This window comes from Cervus elaphus, chromosome 12, assembly GCF_910594005.1.
Source record: "Cervus elaphus chromosome 12, mCerEla1.1, whole genome shotgun sequence".
NCBI classification, from domain to species: Eukaryota; Metazoa; Chordata; class Mammalia; order Artiodactyla; family Cervidae; genus Cervus; species Cervus elaphus.
Window position 1 is genome coordinate 54,300,959 of NC_057826.1, and position 25,612 is coordinate 54,326,570.

At 38.0% G+C, this 25,612-nt stretch overlaps 1 protein-coding gene across 3 annotated transcripts in view; it reads left to right on the forward strand.

Moving 5' to 3' along the window:
* The window catches only part of USP3 (ubiquitin specific peptidase 3), a 99,171-nt gene that overhangs the window by 33,591 nt on the left and 39,968 nt on the right, over nt 1-25,612 (forward strand). For all 3 annotated transcript variants that reach the window (XM_043918899.1, XM_043918898.1, XM_043918900.1), the window contains exons 4-8: nt 12,226-12,309; nt 15,651-15,732; nt 16,684-16,766; nt 17,975-18,088; nt 20,726-20,839. In XM_043918899.1, coding sequence (XP_043774834.1) covers nt 12,226-12,309; nt 15,651-15,732; nt 16,684-16,766; nt 17,975-18,088; nt 20,726-20,839 — 477 coding nt within the window. The remainder of the gene's footprint in view (nt 1-12,225; nt 12,310-15,650; nt 15,733-16,683; nt 16,767-17,974; nt 18,089-20,725; nt 20,840-25,612) is intronic.

Here is a 25,612-nt window from a genome sequence, read left to right on the forward strand (position 1 = left end):
TAGGCAGTAGATGTTTGAAAGATTTGAATTTTGTTAACTATTTTCCAAAAGTGGTGAAGGTTATATCAAAACTATACTGCTGTACCCTCTCGATCCTCTTGAAGGACTGAGGAGCTGCAGGACATTTTTCCTGAAAAAGAGCCAAATCACAGTATACGTGAACTATTCCACTGACTTCCCAAGAGGGACGGTCTTGGAGAGCAGGTCCCTTCACTTCCTATGTAAACAGCACATCAAGAAGACGCACACATCAAGCAAGCAGAACAACATAAAGTGGGTCATGATTTCAAAAGAGGGAAACCAATGCCAGAAGGAGTCATTTTGGTTTGACACAAACCCATTCTTTTAGGAGACACATGAAGATTTTAATAAAAATGAAAATCTCAAGATTTTCACACAAGGGCAGGTGTTCAGATTATTGTGTGTTATATTTCCTCTCCTCTCACTCCAAATTCTCTCCCCTAGTCACTACAAATGGAACTGTATGTGGTACATATTATTGTTTCAAAAAGAAACAGAAGTTAAATTTAGGAACTTTTATTTGACTTTTTTTCCCCTTGTATTTTAGATAGAATTCATTAAGAAACCTTGTGAAATCTCCAAAATATACAAGCAGCTCGTGTAGCTCAATATCAGAAAAACAACCCAATCAAAAAATGGACAGACGACCCAAACAGACACCTCTCCAAAGAAGACATACAGATAGCCAACAAACATATGAAAAGATGCTCAACATCACTCATAACCAGCTACAGTTAATAGATTTAAAATATTGAACAAGTCATTGTTGATATCTGACTTAGTCTTGTCAACTTATCAACAAAACTGAATTTCTGAGGATTCAGAAGTATAAACGGAATAGTAAAACTAAATTACTGGAATTTTTCCTTCCTGGCAAAGTAATTAATGTTTTAAAGCACTCTTTCAAACAAAGAAATATTATGAAATGTGAGTCGATTCACTTGTCTAGAAAAAAGACTTGTATTTTAGATTTTAAACAGCCATAACAAATAGCAGGTTTAATGAAAACTTATAAAAGTAAAGCTTTTATTTATGGGCTTAAGTGGATGCTGAATCATTTTTCAAAGGCAGTTGTGATTAAAAAGATCTTTTGTTGACTATCCTTATAAACTTTTTGGACACAGGTTTTCAGTGTTGTAAAGATTAGAGAACAGGAAGAATTTTGTTTATTTAAAAACAGTATTTCGAAGTTTTATTAAAAAGAAACTTGAACACACGGTCTGAAAACAAAAGGCTCTTAATAAGCAAGTGCTTGTCTGCTTTTAACAAAGGAAATGGGTTTTCCCTGTAGGTATTCTAGCTTTCCAAAATTGGTTTAGTTGATGGCAGTACATTAGAATCGAATAAAAGAGAATTTAAAAATAAGCTTGTTTTCTGAAAGAGTTCTTTGGATTTAACTTTTCTTGGTTTGAAATACATGAAGTCATTGAAATATCAGCTTTGCTTGTTTTGTGGTTTGCTCTCTAACTATATCTGTCATTTTTAATAAAGCTGGAGGTCAAAGTTTGCTCTAGACATCACATTATGGTATCTGTTACACCAGGGATGAAAAATAATTTAAAACTTAATGATCGATTTGTCATTGCTCTTTCTTGAGGGGTACTTTTTGCATAAAAGTTTTTTATTTTCTTTGTATTAGTATTATATACAATTTACTATATAAAGATTGCTGTATAGCCACTAGATTAAAGGACTTGTTTCTTTACTGTTGCTTTAAAAAAAAAAAATCAGGTTCATTTGTATGATGACTGCCTCTTGTTTCACGAGAGTGAAGATTGGTTTGGTCTGGGAAGTTTGTTAGTATTTCAAGAATATGCTGTGGAAAAGAAAAAAAAATTAAAGAATATGCTGTGGAGCCTTGTGACTTGGGTAGCTTCAATAGCACTAACAACAGGAATGGAAAAAGCTGTAAAATTTTAAAGCTGAGAGAGAGATTTTTCTTTGTTTTGGGTGTGACATCTTTGTCGTATTATATGGTAGCAGTTGAACAATTAAAAGTGGCTGGTGGGACTGAGTTGGATGTTCTGTTTTATTTTAATGATGTTTTAATTGCAACATGTATCTGGTAGCTACTGTATCAGATAGTGCAGCCTAAAACTATTAAAATTTAACATTGAGTTTACTAATATCATGAAACTTTTAAAACCGTAAGACAGAAATCTGATAGAAAATCCAAAAAGAAAATGTCGGTTGTAAATAAGTGTAACTTAAAGCCAGTCTAACCCAGGAAGATGTGTCAAAAAGAAAAACATGTAATTACTGAGTCAATTTCACAAGTCTGCCAACACATTCATTTTTAAAGGAAATCCCAGATTATTGTACCATTAGAAGCAAAAGTACATTTATAAATAAACAATTTCTGATTCTTAAAAACTAATAACATTGAAATAAAAGGAAACTATTAAAATAGAATGGTACCCCCAAAAGAAAGCAAGCATCAAATGCAAATTGTTGAAATACTAAAGCTGTTTCCATTAACATCAGAAACAAGACAAATACTTCCAGTCATCACTTACATCATCACCACTGTTATTAAACATTGCTTTTGCAGTTCTAGTCATTGAAATAAGACAGAATAAGTAAATAATTGGTATAAATTTGGAAAAGAAGAACAGATTATTCCTGCTTTCAAATTGTTTAATGCCCAGAGAACTCAGGGAGACTTTAGTAGAAAACAAGTGGAATTAATAATTAATTTTGAAATGGTCAGTTCAGTTCAGTTCAGTCACTCAGTCATGTCCGACCCTTTGTGAACCCATGAACTGCAGCACGCCAGGCCTCCCTGTCCATCAGCAATTCCCGGAGTCCACCCACATCCATGTCCATTGAGTTGGTGATGCCATCCAACCATCTCATCCTCTGTCATCCCCTTCTCCTCCTGCCCTCAATCTTCCCAGGGTCTTTTCAAATGAGTCAGCTCTTTGCATCAGGGGGCCAAAGTATTGGAGTTTCAGCTTCAACATCAGGCCTTCCAGTGAACACCCAGGACTGATCTCCTTTGTGATACATGATAAATATACAAAAACTAACAGGTTTCTCTTCATTAGTTAAAAATGGAAATGACCAAACAAAAAAACGTTCAACATAGGACAAAAATTACAAACTAAATCTAGGAATAAGTGTATTAAAGAAAGATACCAAAGCAAAGCTATAGATCCTTTTTGAAGATTTGTCATTACAAGTAGTTCCTTTCCCCCTTAAGTTTTTGCCTTCAAAAATTTTCCCTGGGCACAGGAACTGATGAACATGATGATCCTCGAACATAATGTGAACAATATCCCGAAAAATCAGAATAGCAGATATGTTGCTTTTATTCAATAAGTAATTATTCATTGAGAACTAACCAGCTCTATGTTAGGAGTCTAGTTTTTAGTGCAGTGGTCTCTAAAACAATGTACTGAAACATATGGGAAGAAAATGTCAGAACTTCTGAAAAAATCTTTGGCAAATATTTTAATATACCTACTGCCAGAGGTCTGTGGACTAGATGGTTCTGTCATGAACTACACACAGAGTGTCCTGAATCAGCTGCATGTGTGGTGGCCTCACCCTTGTTCACTTGTATTAGCCTTTTGTAGTATGCTGCTGTGTTTTTTGTCTGCCCAGTTACATGGATTTACTTTATTTTACCAAAAATCAACCCTCATTAAGTGGATAAACATTTCAAAAGATTTTTATGAGGAAAAATCCTTCAAGATGAAAACAGTAATGATAATAACACAAATACTGGTGAAAAAGGAAAAGGCAAGTTGCCATACTATACTCCGACTTTGATCTCATCAAACACATTACAAAATAAAAATGTTGGCTACCTAAAATAAAAACACAGACTAATCAGATTTGATTAGGACTTCCCCTGTGGCTCAGTGGTTAAGAATCTGCCTGCAATGCAGGAGACTCGGGTTGATCCCTGGGTTGGGAAGATCTCCTGGAGAAGGAAATGGCAACCCACTCCAATATTCTTGCCTGGAGAATTCCATGGACAGAAGAGCCTTTCAGGCTACTGTCCATGAAGTCACAAAGAGTCGGACACAGCTGAGAGAGTTAACACTTTTCCCCTTCACTTTCAATCAGATCTGATAAATCGGACAAAAAGTTTACGAGACTCTGTGAGATACGAATTTATATCCATTATCATTAATGTCAAACCTCATCCTATGTATATATACATACAATATATACACAATATATACAATATATACACAATATATACAATATATACACAATATATATACTATATATACAATATATGCAATATATACAATATATATACGTAGGATGTATATATACATATTGTATGTATATATACATCCTATGTATATATTGTACTTTGAGATACTGGTTTAACAAAAGTATTAAAGATATGAATAGCAAGACATCTTAAAAGTTTCTTTCATCTCTAGCTCATTCTTCTAAAATTTTTGTATACTATGCATATATTAATTTAGATTTCCTTACATTTCTAATTAGGACAGCCATGTATAAGTGTGTTGTGTGTGGTAGATGCCCAGTTTTGTGGCTCATTTTTAAATCTCATTAGAAGTCATTGAAAATAATTTGGAAGATTTTGCCTTAATGGACCTGTGTTTTGCCTTTATAATTAGAGGGTGCATGAGGTGCAGGGTGAAAATAGGAAGGAAACAAGTGTTTCTAAAATTAGAATTTTTAAAAGGAGGTAAACCCATATTAAATTTTAGGATGAGAAAATGATTGAGCCATGCTGCATGTTTTAGTTTTTGGAGATTGGGGAAATAAAGTACAGATGGGGATGACCAAGTAAGGAATACTTTTTGCCATTAAACAGTGCATGGTGTGCTACATGGAAATGAGGGAGGATAAGGGGGTTGATGATGTGTGGAATGAAAGCTGAAATCTAAGCGTAAAGAAGGTAACACTGAAGTGAAAGGGAAGATTGAGAGGGAAACTTGAGAGAGAAGAAAATTTAGGTGAGGTCGACATTGCAGGACCATCAAATACTGCAGCTTAATTCAGCTACAGCTATTTATGGATTTGACTGTAATTGTACTTAGATAGGACAGGGACAAATATTATATGAAAGGCTATATATATATATATATATATATATATATATATATATATATATAGCCAAAGTATAGGATAAACTATTAGTTGAGATGGAGGAGGAAAAAGGTGGGTTTGGGAGATGTTATAGAAATAAAAATAGACAAGAATTAGGCATGATTAAATGCTAGAAATTAGAAAAAAGTAAAAATCTGAAAATGTATGCATAAGAAAGCAGTGTAATGAAGAAATTGGACAATTTTGCTATTGAGTCGTGTCCAACTCTTTGCGACCCCATGGACTGCAGCACGCCAGCCCTCCCTGTCCATCACCAACTCCCGGAGTTTACTCAAACTCATGTCCATTGAGTTGGTGATGCCATCCAACCATCTTATGCTCTGTCGTCCCCTTCTCCTCCTACCTTCAATCTTTCCCAGCATCAGGGTCTTTTCCAGTGAGTCAGTTCTTCACATCAGGTGGCCAAAGTATTGGAGTTTAAGCTTTAGCATCAGTCCTTCCAGTGAATGTTTAGGACTGATTTCCTTTAGGATGGACTTGTTGGATCTTCTTGCAATCCAAGGGACTCTCAAGAATCTTCTCCAACACCACAGCTCAAAAGCATCAATTCTTCAGTGCTCAGCTTTCTTTATAGTCCAACTCTCACATCCATACTTGGCTACTGGAAAAATCGTGGCTTTGACTAGACAGACCTTTGTTGGCAAAGTAATGTCTCTGCTTTTTAATATGCTGTTTAGGTTGGTCATAACTTTTCTTCCAAGGAGCAAGCGTCTTTTAATTTCATGGCTGCAATCACCATCTGCAGTGATTTTGGAGCCCCCAAAAATAGTCTATCACTATTTCCATTGCTTTCCCATCTATTTGCCATGAAGTGATTTTTTTTTTTTTCCGCTATTAGAGTAGCAGAATTTGAAATTAGTTATGCTATTATCCATTTTTTTAACCAAATTATTTAATAGTGTAAATAATTGGTACTTTCTATGAAAATTTACCTGCTACCTGGTGCAAGATAGTAAAATTATTTGTATATCTTCTGCTTTGAACAACAGTATGTATATAATACCCTACTCTACATTTAATCAGTTTATTAACTATTGGTTTAAAATACTTTAAAACTAGTATCATGTTTGGTTCAAGGAATTTGGGTTGAGACTAATTTTTACATAGCTGAGATGATAGTATACTTTGTCTCAAGGTGTTATAAGTAGAGAAAGATAAGAATCCTCCTTCCTTGCCTTTTTATATCTCATTTTCTTATCTAACATCTCTAACATGATTTCTTAAGTATTATTTTTTGTCTTTAGTGTCCAGTTTACTTCAATTTTCTTAAGCATTTCTTTCTTTTCAGTAAATATAGAAGTAAATGTTCTCTGTATCAGACAAATAGTCTAGTAGAGGTGTAGCCCATCTTTACTTGAAGAATCGCCTAAAATCACGAAATTTAAACTTGCTTCAGTATTGATTCAATACCCTAAAAGTTGGCTGTGTAATATAGATAGTTCCTGACTGTTGTTTGTTAGACACATAAAGTCCTATTTATATGAATGAAGAGAAGCCAAAACCTGCACCTCAGCTCCAGTTTCTCAGTAGAAAGAAGAAAAAGAGAACAACTTTTTATATTATTTCTGGGACCCAGGTGTATTTTTACCTTAAGACATTTAGCCGTATTTTTTTCCCATTTATTTTTATCATTTAGCTGTATTTTATAACAATATTTATTCAAAATGGAACATGCCTTCAAGTTTCTGATGCCCAGTCTAGAAGCTCTGGAACACAGCCTACAAGTTATGTACTCCTTTGTACTTCTTATTCTGGTGTAATCTCCTTGGAGGGAAAACCAAGAATGGTGGCTCATTTTTTTCAGGTGTTAGAGGCAAGCATAATTCTGACCTAATATCTTCAACATAATTGCAGACCAGGAAGAGATTCTTATAACTTGTTTACTTTAAATTCTTCTGTTTGTCTTGGGACTTTTTAATACCAGTATTAATGAGAGAGTTTCCAGTTGGAAAGCAGTGTCTCATCTCAAGGCTAAGGCACCAGACAGCATTTAAATTTTTATTTATTTCCTACTTTTGTTCCTTATTTTCTTTTGACCTCTGGGCCAGGGAGGAAGAAGAAATCAAAACAGAGGGGATGGGGGCAGCTAGAGAAGGGTGTGTTACAAGGCAGTCCTGGTTACACAATGGAAGGAAGCCGGCATCTACTGACCCTGTACCACATGCCAGGTGCCCCTGGAAGTTTCGACCTGTGGAAGCAGGTGCTTTCCTTTCATCATCGTCAGATAATGCTTGTATAGTGTGATGAATTCAGACAGGACGAAAGTTAGAAGCCTAGAAATAAATGTCCTTCTTAGTGACTGTAAGAATTTCTAAAATCTACTCTTGGAAATAAGGACAATTGTGAAAACCTAAAGTTTTTTAAGACAATGAGACCAAATTCAGCCAAAATCAGATTGATTTCTTCTAGTCCATTGAAGTTATACTTCTTACCTCTTTATGACAATGGTAGTATCATAGAATAGTAGAGCAGCCAGTATCTTAGATATTTTCTAGGCCAGCAGTCCTGTCCAAGAGAAATAATTCATCACGTATGTAATACAAAATTTTTTGGTAGAAAAAAGCAAAGACAAACAGGTTAATTCATTTAAATTGTATATTTTATTTAACTTGGTTATCCAAAATATTGGGTGGCCAGAAAGTTTGTCCCAGTTTTGTCATAAGGTCTTGCATATATTGACCTTCTAAGATCTTACAGAAAAACCTGAATGAAATTTTTGGCCAAACCAGTATTACCATGTCAACATGGTAATCCATGTAGAATTATTAGAGATAGTTTGTGTCTTTTTTTGAAATATGAAACCTTCAGAATCCAGTGTGATATTTTACACATACAGTGCATTTCCATTCAGATGCTAACTTTTCATCAGAAATGCTTGATCTGTATTTAGTCATAAGAGTTGCTTTGAAAATGTAGATTCCAAACACTATTAAAATTTTTTCCAATAAAGTACCCCCAAACCCCCCCATTTTCTTTAATACTTGACATGTGTATTGACAGGACTGACATCTTTTTTTTAGAATAATTGACTCTGAAGCAAAAGCATATCAGTTTCAAAACTGTATCTAAGTTAGGTAAATCCACTCACTCTTGTAACAACTCAGTATTATCAATATCAAATTCAAAGGGCCATTACATAGACTGAAAATCAGCTCTAAATTTATTCATGTCAACAAAGCATTCTTCAATTTTTCTTGTAGCTATTAGAGCCAACTTACATAGTGCTATTGCATTTAAAATCTCTTGCATATTTGTTCATGTTGAAACGTGTAAAACCATTATTAATTTATAGTATGAATAGTTTAAGTTTTAACATAAATTCTCATACCTGTCCAGCTATGTCACAAACAGGCCTTTTCTCTCTCCTTGGATCTTTACATTTAGCTCCTTCATGTGCACTGTGCTATAGGTAAAATGTAAGTCGTGGGGTGATGTTTTCTGTTATGTTGAATATTGGCAGGTGTCCTTTTGATTCAAGAAAATCTTGAATTAGAGTTAACAGTAAACCTTTGTAAAATCTGCCATGACTCAAGCAGTGAAAGTTGGCAAAGAGCATGTAGTCATTAAATTATCTTCTGTCTCTTATAACAGTTCCACTGGTGATGAGTCAGAGCATTTGTACATGTATACTGAACAATTTTAGTAACTGCATCATTTTAATAACTGCACCCATGATACAGTCCACTTCAGAGCACAAATATTTTCAGTATGTTAATGTGAAGTGGATCAAATAAGGGAATTAATTACAGTAAATCTGGGGTTTTGATCCCACATAACTGGTTCTTGTTTGTGTTGATAGAAAGTAGCTTTTTCCTATCTAGCTGAAAGTGACAAATGTAAAAGATTAAAAAATATTTGCAGCATGAGTTTGATTGCTTTTAAGGTTGCAAGTAGACAAGGACATTTCAATTTGGAAGTCATTTGAGACAAAACATACCCTAAGTATTCATTGGCCACTGAATCTTGTAAAGCTTATCTAAAGCTAAAAATAAAAGTATTTATAGTTTTCAAATGTTGAATCAGTTCTTGGTGAATCAACTGAAGATCTTTCACTTTTTGTAAAATATCCTTTGTGATCTTTCTCTCAAATTTTAAAACATAATTCCCTTAACTGAAATAATAAATTAATGTTTCATCTCTCCATCTAAAAATGGTTTTCTTTCTTGAGCAAGAATTCAGGCTGTTTTGTAGCTTGCCAGAATTATAAGCTCAAATCCCTAAAGTCAGTGAGAAATCATTTTGTTACACATTTCATTCTGATTTCATTGTGACAGAGTTCATTGATTATATTTTGACTGTAGAGAGGCAGCTTCTTGTTAAATCACTATGCATTTGCTGAAAATGACTCAACATTGTCTATTATCTTAAAACTTTTTTATATGCAGCTTATTAATTTGGCTCTGCTGTGTTAAATCATAATTGCCATTCTTAGTAGAATTACACTCGATTCTACCTCATTAGCGTGCCTTAATTTGGAAGTTAAAAAAATTTTTTCATTCTTAGTTTTTGAGCCAGAAAAATAATTTGATTGTATTATAATTAAAATAAATATTTCAATTTAACTACCAATGATGTATGTAGGTATTTATTTATGTAGGTATCACTGTAACTGCTGCTTTCTGCATAAAATATTGAAATAAGTACTTTACAGTGCTTCATTAGTGCATAGAAAAGTAACAGAAAAATAGCTGTGCCACGTTAGAACAGCTCTAGAGCCTAGAGCAACTTACTCACTTTAATGATGAACACTCAAAGAGATGAAGTAAATAGACCCAGTTAAGGCAGATTAGTTCAGAATGGAGCAAGGTCATAAATAAACTGTATTTCAATGTATGAAAATGTTCCTTTAACAAATGCTAAAGGCTGAATTCATGTCACACCAAAAAGAATTACTTTAATATGAAAAAAATCAGTTACTTCATATAATTTAAAGCAATTTGTTTCTTTAAACAAAGCAGCCATTTTTTTCCTGTGTGTGTGAAAGTTAAGGGTTCACTTTTCAATTAGGTAGACTAGCAGCATGGAAATATGTGAAAGGCCATCTAAATTTGCTCTTAGACTCATTCCCCAGATGAACAGTAGCGTTTGGAGTTGTTTTTGTTTCGAACACTGGATCATTCTTTTAGTCAAAGTGCATGTATATGTTTATGCCAATCTAAAATGAAAATGTAAGCAAGAATTAGGGTAACAATACAATTTCATGCTCTAGTGCATGCCTGGGATTCACAGAGGAACGAAGTGCCCTAATCCCAGATTTATAGAGTAGACCTTACCCTCTTAACATTTATGCTGAGAAGAAGCAAGGAACTGAAACTTTCCACGAATTTAATTGCTTTATGTATTTGTTATAAAACCAATAAAGAATTATTTTCCTCCCATTGCTGATGGTTTTGATCATAGAGAAACAGTCTGGGATGTGAATGGTAGCTTTTGCTATTAGTAGAAATGTTAAGGATTAACCATGGGAGCTTGGAGAATATTAGAGACTCTTGATTGACAGCATTAAATAGTCAGATTTTGGGGGAGGGACTTGTTAAATAATTACAAGTGTAAATTGTGGCTAAGAGACACAAGCCATGTTTTTGTGTGTGATCTTTTTTTAAACAAATTACTTTCCCCCATCCTCTTTACAATTTTTGAATAGCCTGGTTTCAGGTATTTAAGAAATAGTTTTTGGATTGTGCTAGATTTGACCTAATAATTACTAATTGCTGCCAAGTTGCTTCAATCGCGTCCGACTCTGTGCGACCCCACAGACGGCAGCCCACCAGGCTTTGCTGTCCCTGGGTTTCTCCAGGCAAGAACACTGGAGTGGGTTGCCATTTCCTTCTCCAATGCATGAAAGTGAAAAGGGAAAGTGAAGTCGCTCAGTCGTGTCCGACTCCTAGCGACCGCATGGGCTGCAGCCCACCAGGCTCCTCCGTCCATGGGATTCTCTAGGCAAGAGAACTGGAGTGGGTCGCCATTGCCTTCTCCATGCTAATTGCTAGGCATTCAAAATTTTGCTCAGAAGAATGGCATTGTTATTGTCATTATTCTTTGGTAGTTTTAATAAGTGGTTTTGTACAAAGCTGCAGTTCAAAAGAATATTTTGGTACTAGCCTGTAAGTTGTTTCAGTTAAAATTGGCCATATTCCAGGAAAAAAAATTGAATGCTAATGTACAAGTTAGAGTTTATTATGTCTGATTCCTTATATTATTTGCTTATTGGCTTGCTAACACACACACACACACACACACACACACACACACACACACACACACACACACACACACACACACACACACACACACACACAATATCAGTTCTAAAGAACACCTTAAACATCTTTCCTCAAAGTGTTTGTTTCCTGCAAGACGTAGTCACTGTTTTATACTTTTGTTTTCTAACATTGCAGAATGAAAAGATTCATTCTTCTCAGTTTAGTTTATTTAAATTAAATTATGTGTAAAAGGGGCTTTCCTGGTGGCTCAAACGGTAAAGAATCTGCCTGCAGTTCTTTAGGCAGATTGCCTGGGTAGGAGACCCAGGTTCTATCCCTGGGTCAGGAAGATCTCCTGGAGAAGGGAATGGCAACTCACTCCAGTATTCTTGGCTGAAAAATTTCATGGACAGAGGAGCTTGGCTGGCGTGTAAAATGTATAGCTTTTAGTTTTTTATTCAAATATCCCTACAGGTTAATTATCTTTTTCCTGCTTTTTTCTTACATCTCTTCTCCCCATTAATTTGAGTTGGGAGGGATCACATTAAAGCTTTAGGCTTCATGCTACATGAATAGAATTGGTGCTTTGTATTTCGTTTTCCATGTATTATGTACCACTAAAAGGAATATAACACATGTCGCAGCCTATTTCATTTTCGAAGAGGAATTGAAGAGCTTTTGAATAAAAATGTGAAAAGAAACTAGTGTTCATTGCCTACGTGGCTTTTTAAAAGGGTTCTTTAAAAACATTCCAGTGTGGATTCTAAGTCCTCTTTGAACTCACCGCTGACTGTAACTGCTTGCAGAGCCACGTGACCATCTTGGCAGCATGGTTTTAGTGATTTCATTACTGTGGTTTCCTCAAGCTCTTTACACACACTGATTAATATTTTCCTTGCAGTTATCGCTGTGATGATTTTGTGGTTAATGACACCAAGCTGGGACTGGTACAGAAAGTCAGAGAACACTTACAGAACTTGGAAAAGTAAGTAATAGACCTTGGGAAAGAAGGGATGGAATGGGGTTGAGGGGTCTTTCAGAATTTCTGAGTGGGATTTTTGTTGATGAGTTCCATAACCTCATCACACTCAATGTTTTTAGTGTGATTGAAATGTGAGCAAAATAAACTTTGGAGTTAGGTATATGAAAATTGTCAGTGATCATAACTCAGCATTTATTTCATTTAGTATCTGTCATAACTGTATCCAGGGTGTCCAGAGCCTGTTTTTTAGTTACTACCCACCATCCTATAAGTTCCTCAGTTTATTTGCAAGGGGAGTTTTGCTAGTGCAAGGGAAGGGCAGAAAATGATCCAAAATCATTATAGGGTTACCTGAAATATTAGAAAACCCTTATCAAATGTATTAATGAGGTCTTCTTAGAAGCTCTGAAATTTATGTATAAATTTTAAGGGAAAATAGGTTTAACTATATTATTGTTTACTTTGCATCTATATGACAGCAGAAGATCCTAGTTTCTTCTTTTTCTTTTTTGTTAGGACCAGTATTTATCACTTGAAAGTATAGGAAGCTGTGAAATGCTTTGTCATCATAAAGAAATTAAACTACTGTGAATAGTTCTTTTTCTTTTTTTTTTTGCTGAAGCCAAATAGGTTAGTCAGATACAATTCACTGGACCCAAAATTCAAGCAGTAAACAGAAGCCCCAGTGGCAATGTCTGGTGCTGCAGTGGATGGAAGCATGGTCCTGGAGTGATTGCTGACTCAGGTGAAATCCGTGTAAATCTCCCGATCATCAGGTGCCATCTGATTCATTTTGACAGTTGATGTATAAATGGCATTGTGAGAACATGCCAGAAGTTGGAGTCCTTTAGCAAACTTACACATAAAGCCAGCAGGGTATTTTTAAATTGTGTGGTGATAGAGAATGACCTGAGTTCTCTAAGTTAAACACTGTCTAGCTTTGGTTAACCAAAGTCTCTCTGCATGTTTCTGACTAAATATGGATTGTAAGCTGAAAAGGGAGGAAATGATTTCCTTAAAATCTAAACTAATTAGAACACTTTGGATTTAAGTACGTTTTGGCTTGTCCTGTTGGGGCACCTCACTTTTTCAAAGTGCTTCCCCGCTTCTCTTAATTTGAACAGAGCAGCAGGAGCCCTGTCTAGGATTAGAGACAGCTGTAGACACACAGATCTAGACTATTGAGTTTGGTCTGAAATTGTCACAATTAACTGTGACGTAGGAGATTCTTGCAGTAGTTTTTGTAACATCACTCTCTGGTGTGATGACATCATTGTAAAGATCTTAGTAACCTGATTCTTTGTTACAGAAGGAGGTAGCTACCAAATTATTTCTCCCTGTCACCTAGAGTTTTCTCTTAAGAAAAGACTATCATCTCAATGACAAATTCATCAGAACTAAGTCAGAGGGAGAACAGGACTTTCAAGAACCTGCATGCTTTTATATAAGCAGCTTTCAAATCTTTTATTTCCAATGACCACTTCATTAGGTAAAAGGTGTCACAGACTACCTTGTCTCCACTGAAAAACTTACCTTGCAACCCTTCTTCTGTGTTGAGAAACATTATCTAAGTTTATTTCGATGTTCTCAAACACAGCCTTTAATCTGTGCTGGAAGCTACAATGGAAGATCCATGACTGCATTTGACTTTTACTGCCAACTGTCCAGCCTATCTCTAGAGCAGCACTGTATACCAGAAACCTTGTATAATCACACTGTGTAGCCACTGGCCATGTGTGCCTGTGGAGCACTTGAAAATGAGCCAACATGACGAGGAACTGGATTCTATGTTTTATTTAAGTTGAATTAATTTAAATTTACTAGCCACATGTAGTGAGCGGCTACAGGAGTTGGTGATGGACAGGGAGGCCTGGCGTGCTGCGATTCATGGGGTTGCAAAGAGTTGGACACAAATGAGTGACTGAACTGAACTGAACCTTGTTAAATAGCATGGATCTAAAGGGTTCTGCCATTTTGAGAATCACCAATGGTAAAATTTAATAACATATTTTAGAAAGCTAAAGGCTTTATTTGTATAGGTTGAATAAAAGTTAGCTATTAGGCATTGTCACTGTGCTTGTGACTCAGCTTCTTTCCTCACAGAATTTATGAAGGAATAACTTGACATTATACTATATGTGGGCTTCCCTTATGGCTCAGCTGGTGAAGAATCCGCCTGCAACACAGGAGACCTGGGTTTGATCTCTGGGTTGGGAAGATCCCCTGGAGAAAGGAAAGGCTACCCACTCCAGTATTTTGGCCTGTAGAATTCCACAGACTGTATAGTCCATGGGGTTGCAAAGAGTCTGACATGACTGAGCTACTTTCACTTTCAAGGCACTTTCTCTTTCATACTACATAGGGGGTTGATCACTTCTTACCTTGTCATCAGTGTATGAGAGGCACATACAGTTCTGAAGACATTTTTCCTAAGAATATTTTTAGATTTGAAGCAGCTGACTGTCACTAGATCTACTGCTCTCAAGGCAGTTCATGTGGAAATTCTGGAAAGAAAAATAATTACATATTTTCTTTGGATTAGCCTGATAATTTTGGAAGATGGAAAAGGGTTGGTAGACTTAAAAGTCTGTGTTGTTTAATAATAGTAGCTTTTACTTCCTTTGGATTAGTTCCCTGATACATCATTTTAAAGTGACCCTTTGAAGATAGGAATTACTTTCTGATAAATTTCAAACAAGATCTGTCTTTCATTGTGAAAAATTTAAATAATTTTGATTCAGAATTTATGTGCTGTTCAAGATCTGTTTTACAACATGCTTTGTAGTATAGCTGAATCAAAGGAGTTGGTGTATGCCTGTGTGCCTCTAATGTATTTTCATTCCACAGACTCAGATTATGTGATCATCTGTTACAACATACAAACAAAAGAGGATACCTTTACCAAAATTAAGAAAGAAATAGAATATTTGAGAGTTGATGTTAAATGTCAGAATAACCATGTCAGACCAGGGTTTCCCTCTTTTATGTGGTGTGTATATTCTCTCGTTTGGAGATTCACCATTGGTAGACAGAGTTGGAGAGGAGAGGGACTGTCTCAGAGACCACATCTACCTGGCCAGCTTCTCTGGGAAGTGCCCGGAGGTGGCAGATTCTAGTCCCACCCTCCTGGAGGAGCAGTGGGGATTTCCAGGGGAAGTGGAACTCCTCAGTACTAGAAGGACTGGTAGGCCACAGCGGCCTCCTGGGTCCCTCCCTGGCCTGGCTACTCAGTCAGCCAGGGCTGTACCCTCAAAGCTTAGCACGGCACCTTTGCTCTCTATCCTGCTGGGTGGTATGTATGTAGGCATGTCTTTCTGACTGACTGTCTGTTTGTGTTTTAATAGCTCATCTTTCACAGCTGACAGGCATAGGAAAAGAAAACTTTTGGAAAACTCATCACTGAACAGCAAGTTACTAAAAGTAAATGTAAGTAATTAAAATTTATTCAAATACAAGAATTGGTTGAGGTCTAGTCACTGATTACAACTCTAACATTAATGTTACCCCCTTATGAAATTTTATAAACGTATGTCTTGTATTTGGAATATTTTACAAAGTGTTTGCCACTGGTACTCACGACTCTTGATGTGACTAAATACCCCGGCGAGCCTGTCAGTGCCTGTCAGGATTACTACCATGCTCCAGTACCTTAGCGAGCATTTGTTCTTAAGGCCTCCTCGTGTACCTTGTTACCCTTTTGCATAGGGTCCCAGAGATCCTTGCTTCCTTGTGCTAAAGGTCCCTACTGCAGATTCTGTGGGTCTGAAGTTATGGTACGTTTTGTTCCTTAGTTATATTTTTTCCACTTTGTAGTAGCTTTAGTAGTCTTATGAAGGTGTCAGGGCTTCCCAGGTGGCTCAGTGGTAAAGAATCCACCTGCTAATACAGGAGATTTGGGTTTGATTCCTGGGTCAGGAACATTCCCTGAAGAAGGAAATGGCAACCCACTCCATATTCTTGCCTGGAGAATCCCATGGATAGAAGAGTCTGGCAGGCTGCAGTCCATGGGTTCACAAAAGAGTCAGACATGACTTAGTGACTAAATAACAACAATAATAAAGGCATGACGTCTTAAACTTATTTCTTTTAAGGACCTTCCTGGTTTTTACATCATGTACTTCATAGTACTTATTAAAGCTGATTTCCTATTAAGTTTCCATTTAGAACAGTCCTAGGATCAGAAGCAGCCTTCTAAAAATATTCAGACACTTATACAGAGAGTAGAAAGAGAATTTGAAATATTCATTGGACTGAAAAGGATTGATTGCAACCTGGCTTGATGCTAAGAGTTTCAAATACAGGCCTTGGCTCTGTGATGTCTGAAGCAGTTGGCCTTCTCTTGGTGTTACTGAGGCCGCCTCTTGTTCCGTTTTATAGGGCAGCACCACTGCTATTTGTGCCACGGGCCTTCGGAATTTGGGGAATACGTGTTTCATGAACGCCATCCTTCAGTCACTCAGGTAATGTTACAGTCAGACCTCAACTATCTAATGTTAGTTTCTGGTGGAATGGTTAAGAGCAAAGGGTCCACGTTCAGGTTCTGTCTCTGGCCCTGACTCTAGCCTGGTAACTCAGGGCAAGTTACCTCAGTTCCCTGTGCCTTAGTGTTCTCATCAGTGAAATGGGGATAATAGTCTGCCTCATGGAGTAGCTGGGAAGATAGTGTATAATTTACATAAAGTGCTTAGAGCAGTGCCTGGCAGTAAATAACTGTTAGCAGTTATTATTTAGTTCCTGTCACTTCTTAAATAGGCTTGAGCATGGGCCAACAAACTTCTGAAAAAGGCCAGATTAAATAAATATTTTTAATCTTTGCATGCCACATCCAGGCCCTCTCACATATTTTCCTCCTCCCTTCAATACTTCCCTCCCTTTTAAACAACTCTTTAAAAATACAAAACTCACTTTAAAAATGGAAAAGCTCACTGGCGCAGGGCCAGATTTGCCCTGTGGGCCATAGTTCACAGACCCCTGGGCTGTAAAGAACCTTGTTCAGAGAACTCAGTTCAGCCATTAGTTGAGTCTTAAGTATGGTCATTAGATCAGGATCCTCAACGTGTAGGATGAGCAGTGAAAAATACAACAGGCAACACGGCTGACCTAAGTTATCTAAAAGAGATTATTTAGAAAGTTGTGTACTTTCAGATTCTAATGTGGTGTCAAAGACCAGAATAAATTATTTTCCCAGGGCCAGAAGCCACATGTGCTCTCTCCTTAAAGGGGCTGGCTCTCAGCTTTTCTTGCTTGCAGAAGAAATTCTAGTTGCTACTGAATTCTCCTTGTTACTTGTATAGTGTATTCAAACAATATGGTTGCTCTCATAGTTTGCTTCTGCTGGAGGAAATTATTGAACACCTGGAAACAAACACCCTGAAAAGAAAGAAATGGTGACAATCTCTGAATGGGAAGGGGGATTGAGGATCTTGGGAACAGAGAACTTGCTTTAAGGTCTTTCTTTATTTCTGCAAAGTCATCTACTTGTATTGTTTTCTGGGAACAAAAGAGGAATCTTAATGAAGAAACATGATGTAAGAGATTGCATTGAATACCACTTTAATGAGAAACTGACAGATCACATTTTCAAAATCCATATGTGGGTCTCATAATACTTTCTTTACAGGCCCTAGGACAGTTAAAAAATAATTTTCTTTCCTTCCTTTTAAAATAGTAACATTGAGCAGTTTTGCTGTTATTTCAAAGAGCTGCCTGCTGTGGAATTACGGAATGGGAAGACAGCAGGACGGCGAACGTACCACACCAGGAGCCAGGGGGATAACAACGTGTGAGTCTCAGAATATGTCCTTTCTGGCTTTGAGCTACAGAACAAATGACTCTTACTGGTGATTTCCATTGTGTTATGTGAGTAAATAGGCACGTGCACTTAAAAAGAAACTCTTGACAGTTGTGTTTCACTATTTAGCTGGCAATCTTAATAATTGTCGGAATTCTTTTATCTCTATTTACCTAGCAGACAGGATAAATTCAGCACTCTACTTGTGGAGTCTATGGCTTGGGGCATTCTAAAATTGACGTCTATGAATGAAGCACAGTTCTAGGTATAGAGCAGCATGAATGTCATTAGTCTTTGTGAATTAACTTGTGTGATCGGGTTAGGTAAACCTGTCTTGAATAATTAATTTGCAGTTATCAAATTCATTATGGGGCAGTACAGTCAATTATTAGTTGATGTGGGAGGAGGAAGTGACAAGTGATTATTGAGAACCAAAACAATATGTATTCAAATTCAAACCATGTTCTATTGGGGTTCAGAAGTTGTGTCATCTTATCATGCTTGTAAGAGGCATCTTAACATTATTGAAATGAGGCTATAACAATGTAATGTTTTCCCTGTCTGCCCATCCCTGCTCTCACACGCCCCATCCCCACACATTCTGAAAAGCCACACATAATCTAATACTTAACAGTCTGACACTGTTCTTCTTGCCTGGCTGAGGGAGAATAGCATAGACCGTGTTAGAATAGTGTGCAGTGTGGAATATGCAGTGTAGCCAGACATTGGTGCAGGGAGGGCATGATACCATGAGGAGTGGAGTTGTAAGAGTCTGCTTTGGCAGCAGCGTGCAGGATGAGCTAGAACATGCCTGTGTTCAAGGAGGCTTCTTCACACTTCATAGTAATTGGTTAGAGGGAATAGCAGTGAAATGAAGAGGAAAAAATACATGTGCACAAAAGGGAAGAATTAGTAGTACTTGATGCATTAGTGTGATTTAGGGTTTAGTTACAAATTACAGAAATTGCCTCTGGCCATCTTATGCAGAAAAGGAATTCACTGAAGGTCTTTGGTGAATTTACCATTAGCAGATGGGTGGAAAATCAGGTTAATGAGTCCAGGCATCCATAAAGGTGTCCTTATTAGGACCACTGTCCATGCCCTGCCTAAGTTTTCCCACTGCCAGCACTGCTGGAGTTGGTGCTGGGGGGAAGCTGCTGTTATTGCTCCTCCCATCTGCCACCCCACCGCCCCCCCACACTCAAGATGCTCGTTGCCACCTGAAATGATTTGGCACTGTCACAGCCTCGTTTCTAATTCCTGCTTCAAATAGGCATACCAAGGCCATGTACCTGAATCCTGGCTGCAAGGAGGGAGTGTGGCAAGGGCTGAGGAGCAAGTATTTAGCGTTTTCAGCTTCCATAGTGGGAGGCAGGCTTTGACTCTCACAAGACTCTTAAGATGGAGTTCCTCAAACACAGGATGAGGATTGAGGTACTAGGAAGTAAAAAACATAATTTCTATCTCAGGAACCTGTTGGATAACAGGGGTTGAGAAAGAAGGTGGTGAGAATCTCTCCGGTGTCTATGAGGATGGTAGCTGTATTGACACATATAGTCATTGCAGTTGAGGAGGTGTTTAAGTTTACCTTTGTGCATAGAAAACCAAAACTAATGATGACTTAAGCATCCCCTGGTTTATTTTCTTATGTAAAAGTTGGAGGTTATCCATCTAGCTTTGTTTCGTACAATCACTGGGCTCACCTGACGTTCTGTCCACCATCCCTGCCTGTGGCTCTCATCTACGCTGTCCACAGTGCTGCTGGGGAGTCCCTGTTTCAACCTCACTCTAGCCGGAAGGCAGAAAGGAGGAGTGAAGAAGGACCACTCTTTCTCTTTAAGGGGATTTGTCAGAAGTTGGACACGCTAGAATTTTTTATTCCATGAACTCAAATGCCAAGAAAAAAGTGGAAGCTGTATTCCTGTGGGGGGAGTGAGTGGCGACCAGGCGGTCGTAGGAGCAGGGAGCAGGTTTAGGACACACTGCGTGGGAAGAGACAAGAGGACGCCCAGGAGGAAATTCCTGCTGGACCTGGAGACACCTGAATAAAAGCAGTCATGAGAAAAATGTGGGTTTCAGATTTGGATTTGAGTGTTCTTGCCTGGAGAATCCCAGGGATGGGGTCGCACAGAGTCGGACACGACTGCAGTGACTTAGCAGCAGCAGCACAGAGGTGAATTCTGAAGCTCTGCAGTCATTACCTCTCTGCAGCAGAGATGAGCAGACAGTCCCGAACAAGTCTGAGAGGTCCTCCTAGTGAGGGGCAAGAAGGAAAGAGCCAGGAGGTGGACAAGGGATTCTGTTACTTGTTTTACATGCTTTAAAATACGCATCAGTAAGTACTTTGGTTTGTGACTTATCCATTGCTTTATCTTACAAGTATGATGGTACTTTGGCATACTCAAGAGTTCACCATACAGTTAAAAAACTAGTTTTGTCAAGTAATTACCGATTTTTGTATGGGTTTTTGAGATGCTGTTACTTAACTGTCAGATTTAGTTCAGAAGAGACCAAATTTTTTATGTTTTCATATTTTATTTGTGAATTTTAGACAATTTGGCATTGTGTACTAAAACACTAGCCTCTTGCAAATGCGGCGGGGTCTCATCATCTCTTCCTCTCTTCTAGGTCTTTGGTGGAAGAATTTAGAAAGACACTCTGTGCTTTATGGCAAGGTAGCCAGACTGCATTTAGCCCAGAGTCCTTATTTTATGTTGTTTGGAAGATTATGCCCAATTTTAGGTAAGTAATATTTAATGAAGGATATTTAAAACATTAATAGTAGTCCTTACATTGTTCCTGAAACAATTTCCAACAAGTGGTATTCTTGGTAACGAAGACTGTTTTGTTTTTTAAGGAGAGTAAGTTGGATATATCCTACTAGACAATGTATTTAAATAATAGACCTCAGAAATGTCTTTAACAAAAAGCAGGGCATTTTGTTGTTATAAAAGCAAAGACCTTATAAATAACTTATGTGCTCTAGGAAAACATACTGGGCAAAATTTCCTTGGTTCTTTTAAAATCTTATAAACAGTAATTATCATTATACACTGTCTTATTTCAGCTAAAAAAAAAAATCCAAATATAATCAGTAGAAAACCATGGTACTGTATTCCAGACTGTAGTTAAGTCCATAAGATTAATTTTTCAGACAGTAACAAAATGAACAGATCATCTCCTTACATGGCTGCAGAGTCACTGAGTTTTCCATGTTGTTTATCTAGTCTCACTTGAGAGGGAAACGCCCTGCTGTCAGAAAAGCCCCTCTTCTCCTAGGCTCATCAGCCCTGTAGCGAGCAGCAGATTTGAAGCACTGCGGGTGTTTGACAACAGTCTTTGCCACCTTCTGCTGATTTTATCTTTCTGAAGCACATCATGGTTCTTACTAGTCATGATTCTGGCATCTAATATATGCTCCTCTCCTTTTTTAAAGCCAGCACGGTGTAGTAAACCTTAGCAGTGTATCTTGCTTGATTGTCTCAGAGTGATTCAGATCTATGGGTAGTGTGGAGAAATGTCTGAAGGGTAACAGGACTGTAATTTGTTGCCTTCCTGAAGAGTGTGGCCTTGAGGGTCAGATGTAATTGACTATTGTTAACCCTGGTCTTTGTTTTGAAGGATATTTCTTTTCTATTTCATGTTATTTAAATCTCTTCTCAGGAAAGAATATCTTGTAAGAATTTTAGAATTATCTGACTCTAAATAGGAAAGGTAGAAATGATTGTTAAGTTATTGTTAATCACTGGTAGAAATTTCTATCAATCACCTAGTTAGACAACTTTATTTTCTTGGGCTCCAAAATCACTGCCAGTGGTGACTGCAGCCATGAAATTAAAAGACGCTTGTTGGAAGAAAAGCAATGATTAACCTAGATAGCATTTTAAAAAGCAGAGATGTTACTTTGCCAACAAAGGTCTGTCTAGTCAAAGCTATGGTTTTTCCAGTAGTCATGTATGGATGTGAGAGTTGGACCATAAAGAAAGCTGAGTGCTGAAGAATTGATGCTTTTGAACTTTGGTGTTGGAGAAGACTCAAGAGCCCCTTGGACTGCAAGGTGATCCAACCAGTCCATCCTAAAGGAAATAAGTCCCAAATTCATTGGAAGGACTGATGCCGAAGCTGAAGCTCCACTACTTTGGCCACCTGATGTGAAGAACTGAATCACTGGAAAAAACCCTGATGCTGGGAAAGATTAATGGCAGGAGGAGAAGGGGACGACAGGATGAGATGATTGGATGGCATCACTGACTCAATGGACATGAGTTTGAGTAAGCTCTAGGAGCTGGTGATGGACAGGGAAACCTGGCATGCTGCAGTCCACGGGGTTGCAAAGAGTCAGACATGACTGAGCGACTGAACTGATCTAGTTAGACTCTTGATAGGGATTTAATCCTTGTGTTTTGTTACCAGATAAAAAGTGCTTTTATTTGTTGAATATCTGTTATGTGCCAAGCACTTTGGGTATTTTATATCTGATCTTCGTTAAGAAACACAACAGAATTCCCATCAAGGTAGGAAGCATTGCTGTTGTTCAGTTGCTAAGTCATGTCTAACTCTCTGCAACCCCATAGACTGCAACACGCCAGGCCTCCCTGCCCTTCGTTATCTCCCATGAACTTTGCCCAAGTTCATGTTCTTTGAATCGGTAATGGACTTGATTCAGTGGACTATCCATGATTCAGTGGACTATCCATGGTTCAATCAGCTATCCAACCATCTCCTCCTCTGCCACTCTTTTCTCCTTTTTGCCTTCAATCTTTCCCAGCATCTGAGTATTTTTCCAGTGAGTTGGCTGTTCACATCAGGTGGCCAAAGTATTGAAGCTTCAGCATCAGCCCTTCCAATGAGTGAGTATTCAGGGTTGATTTCCTTTAAGATTTACTGGTTTGATCTTGTTGCTGTCCAAGGGACTCTCAAGAGCCTTCTCCAACACCACAGTTCAAAAGCATCAATTCTTTAGCACTCAGCCTTCTTTGTGGGCCAACTCACATCCATCCATGACTACTGAAAAAATCATAGCTTTGACTATTTGGACCTTTGTCGGCAAAGTGATATCTTTGCTTTTTAATACTCTGTCTAGGTTTGTCATAACTTTCTTTTCAAGGAGTAAGCATCTTCTGATTTCATGGCTGCAATTATTATCCACAGGAAGTGTTAGCCTCATTTTAAAGATGCAACTTCGACAGACGAGAGCAGTTCAGTGTTATGCATCTAGTAGGTGTTAGGACCAGAATGAGAACCCAGGTCTTTATGGCGCTGGTCACTGATAGATGTGTTCACAGTAAACTTGTAGTAACTTGTCCGCATGCCCAAGTGAGGCCCACCAGCTGTCTCTGTACTCTTCTACTTGGATTGCATGGTGACTCAGTTCCCTCTTCATTTAATAGAATTCTGCTTTTCATCTAAATCTTCCCATTACCTCTACCAGTTTGTTTATTCTAGCCGTGAGCATGAGTTAGTTTTTAGCTACCTAATTTTACACATTCTGTTATTCCTACCGATGAAAGAAAAGAACTGGAAAAGCTGACCAGGTTGAGAAATTTGGATGGCGTTGCTAAAGTGATTCCTGTAAAACATGGCCTCTTAGATCTCGCTAATGACTGAGCGAGTAAGCAGAATAACATGTCTCTGTTCTCAGCAGGGCTTTCTCTTTGTTCTGTAATAATTCATATTGTTCCCCACTTCCATGTTGTTCAGTCACCAAGTCGTGTCCTACTCTCTGTGACCTCAAGGATTGTAGCCCACCAGGCTCCTCTGTCCATGGGATTTTTCAGGCAAGAATACTGGAGTGGGTTTCTCAAAGAATAATTTTCTCTTGGTTAGACCTAGATCTTGCGACTGTATCATGGATAAAGTTTTAGTGCAGAGTCACTGCCTAACACCCAGGCGTAAGGCTGTGAGGTAGGGTTTTCTTCTTATAATTGTTACTCCTATTATATATATTGGGCTTCCCTGGTGGCTCAGTTGGTAAAGAATCCTCCTGCAGTGTAGGAGACCTGGGTTTGATCCCTGGGTCGGGAAGATCCCCTGGAGGAGGAAATGGCAACCCTCTCCAGGATGTTTGCCTGGAAAATTCCATGGAGAAGCTTGGCGGGCTGCAATCTATGGGGTCACAAAAGAGTTGAATATGACTTAGTGGCTAAACCACCACTACCTATTATGTATACAGGGTAAAGTTCTTATAACATGCCAAAGTGGAATTGAACTGAGTCTTGAATTATGTTTTTATTGTAGTTATAATCCCAAAGTAAAATTTTTTACAGTTTAGAAAGCCCATTTTCCTTGGTTAACAGATGTCAGTATCCACGGAGTTTGGTCTCTGAAAACAACTTTCATCTCATTGTATGTCTCCATCAGAGCTCATGGACAACACGTCACAGGTGTGTTGTCCTTGAGCAGTAATATTTTGAAAGAAATCTGAGAGTGTCAACAGTGTGCTTAAAATATTCAGTAAATCATGTTGTAAACAGATGTTCTACATCCAGGCCTTGTGGCTCCATTTATAGAGCATAGGCAGAGTGGATTGAGCATTATTCTTATGCCCTTAGGATTTTCAGAATGGTAAATGAGCACTGGCTTCAACTTCAAGTCTCCAGCTGCATTAGCCCCTAACAGGAGAGTCACTCTGTCCTTTGAAGCCAGACGTTGACTTCTCCTCTCTAGTCGTGAAAGTCCTAGATGACCTCTTCTTCCAGTATAAAGCTGTTTTGTCAACGTTGAAAATCTGTTAGTTAGTGTAGCCACCTTCATTGTTGATCTTAGCAGGATCTGGATATCTTGCTGCAGGTTCTACATCAGCGCTTGCCGCTTCACCTTGCACATTTATGTTAGGGAGACAGAGTCTTTCTTTAAACCTCGCTTACCAACCTCTGCTAGCTTCAAGCTTTTCTCCTGCACTTCCTCACCTCTCTCAGCCTTCCTGGAATGGAGGCGAGTTATTAAGGCCTGGCTCTAAATTAGGCTTTGGCTGAAGGAAATGTTGTGGCTGGTTTGATCTTCTGTCCAGACTGATAAATCTTTCTCCCTATCAGCAATAGGGTCTCATTTTTTAATCAATGGTGTCTTCCCTGGGGCAGCACTTTTAAGTTCCTTCAAGAACTTTTCCTTTGCTTTCACAACCTGTCTAACTGTTTGGTGCAAGAGGCCTGGCTTTTGGCCTCTGTCGGCTTTTGACATATCTTCCTCACTAAGCTTAATCCTTTCAGCTTTTGATTTAAAATGAGAGACTTGCGACTCTTCCTGTCAGTTAAACACTTAGAGGCCATCAAGAGTTGTTATTTGGCCTAGTTTGAATATCATTGTGTCTCAAGGAATACAGAGGCCCAAAGGGAGGGAGAAAGGCAGGAACAGCCTGTCGGTGGAGCCATCAGAACACACACAACATTTACTAAGCTTGCTGCCTTACATGGTTGTGGCACCCTAAAACAGTTACCAGAGTAACATCAAAGGTCACTGACCATTGATCACAGTAACAAACATAATAATAATAATAATGGAAAAATTTAAAGTATT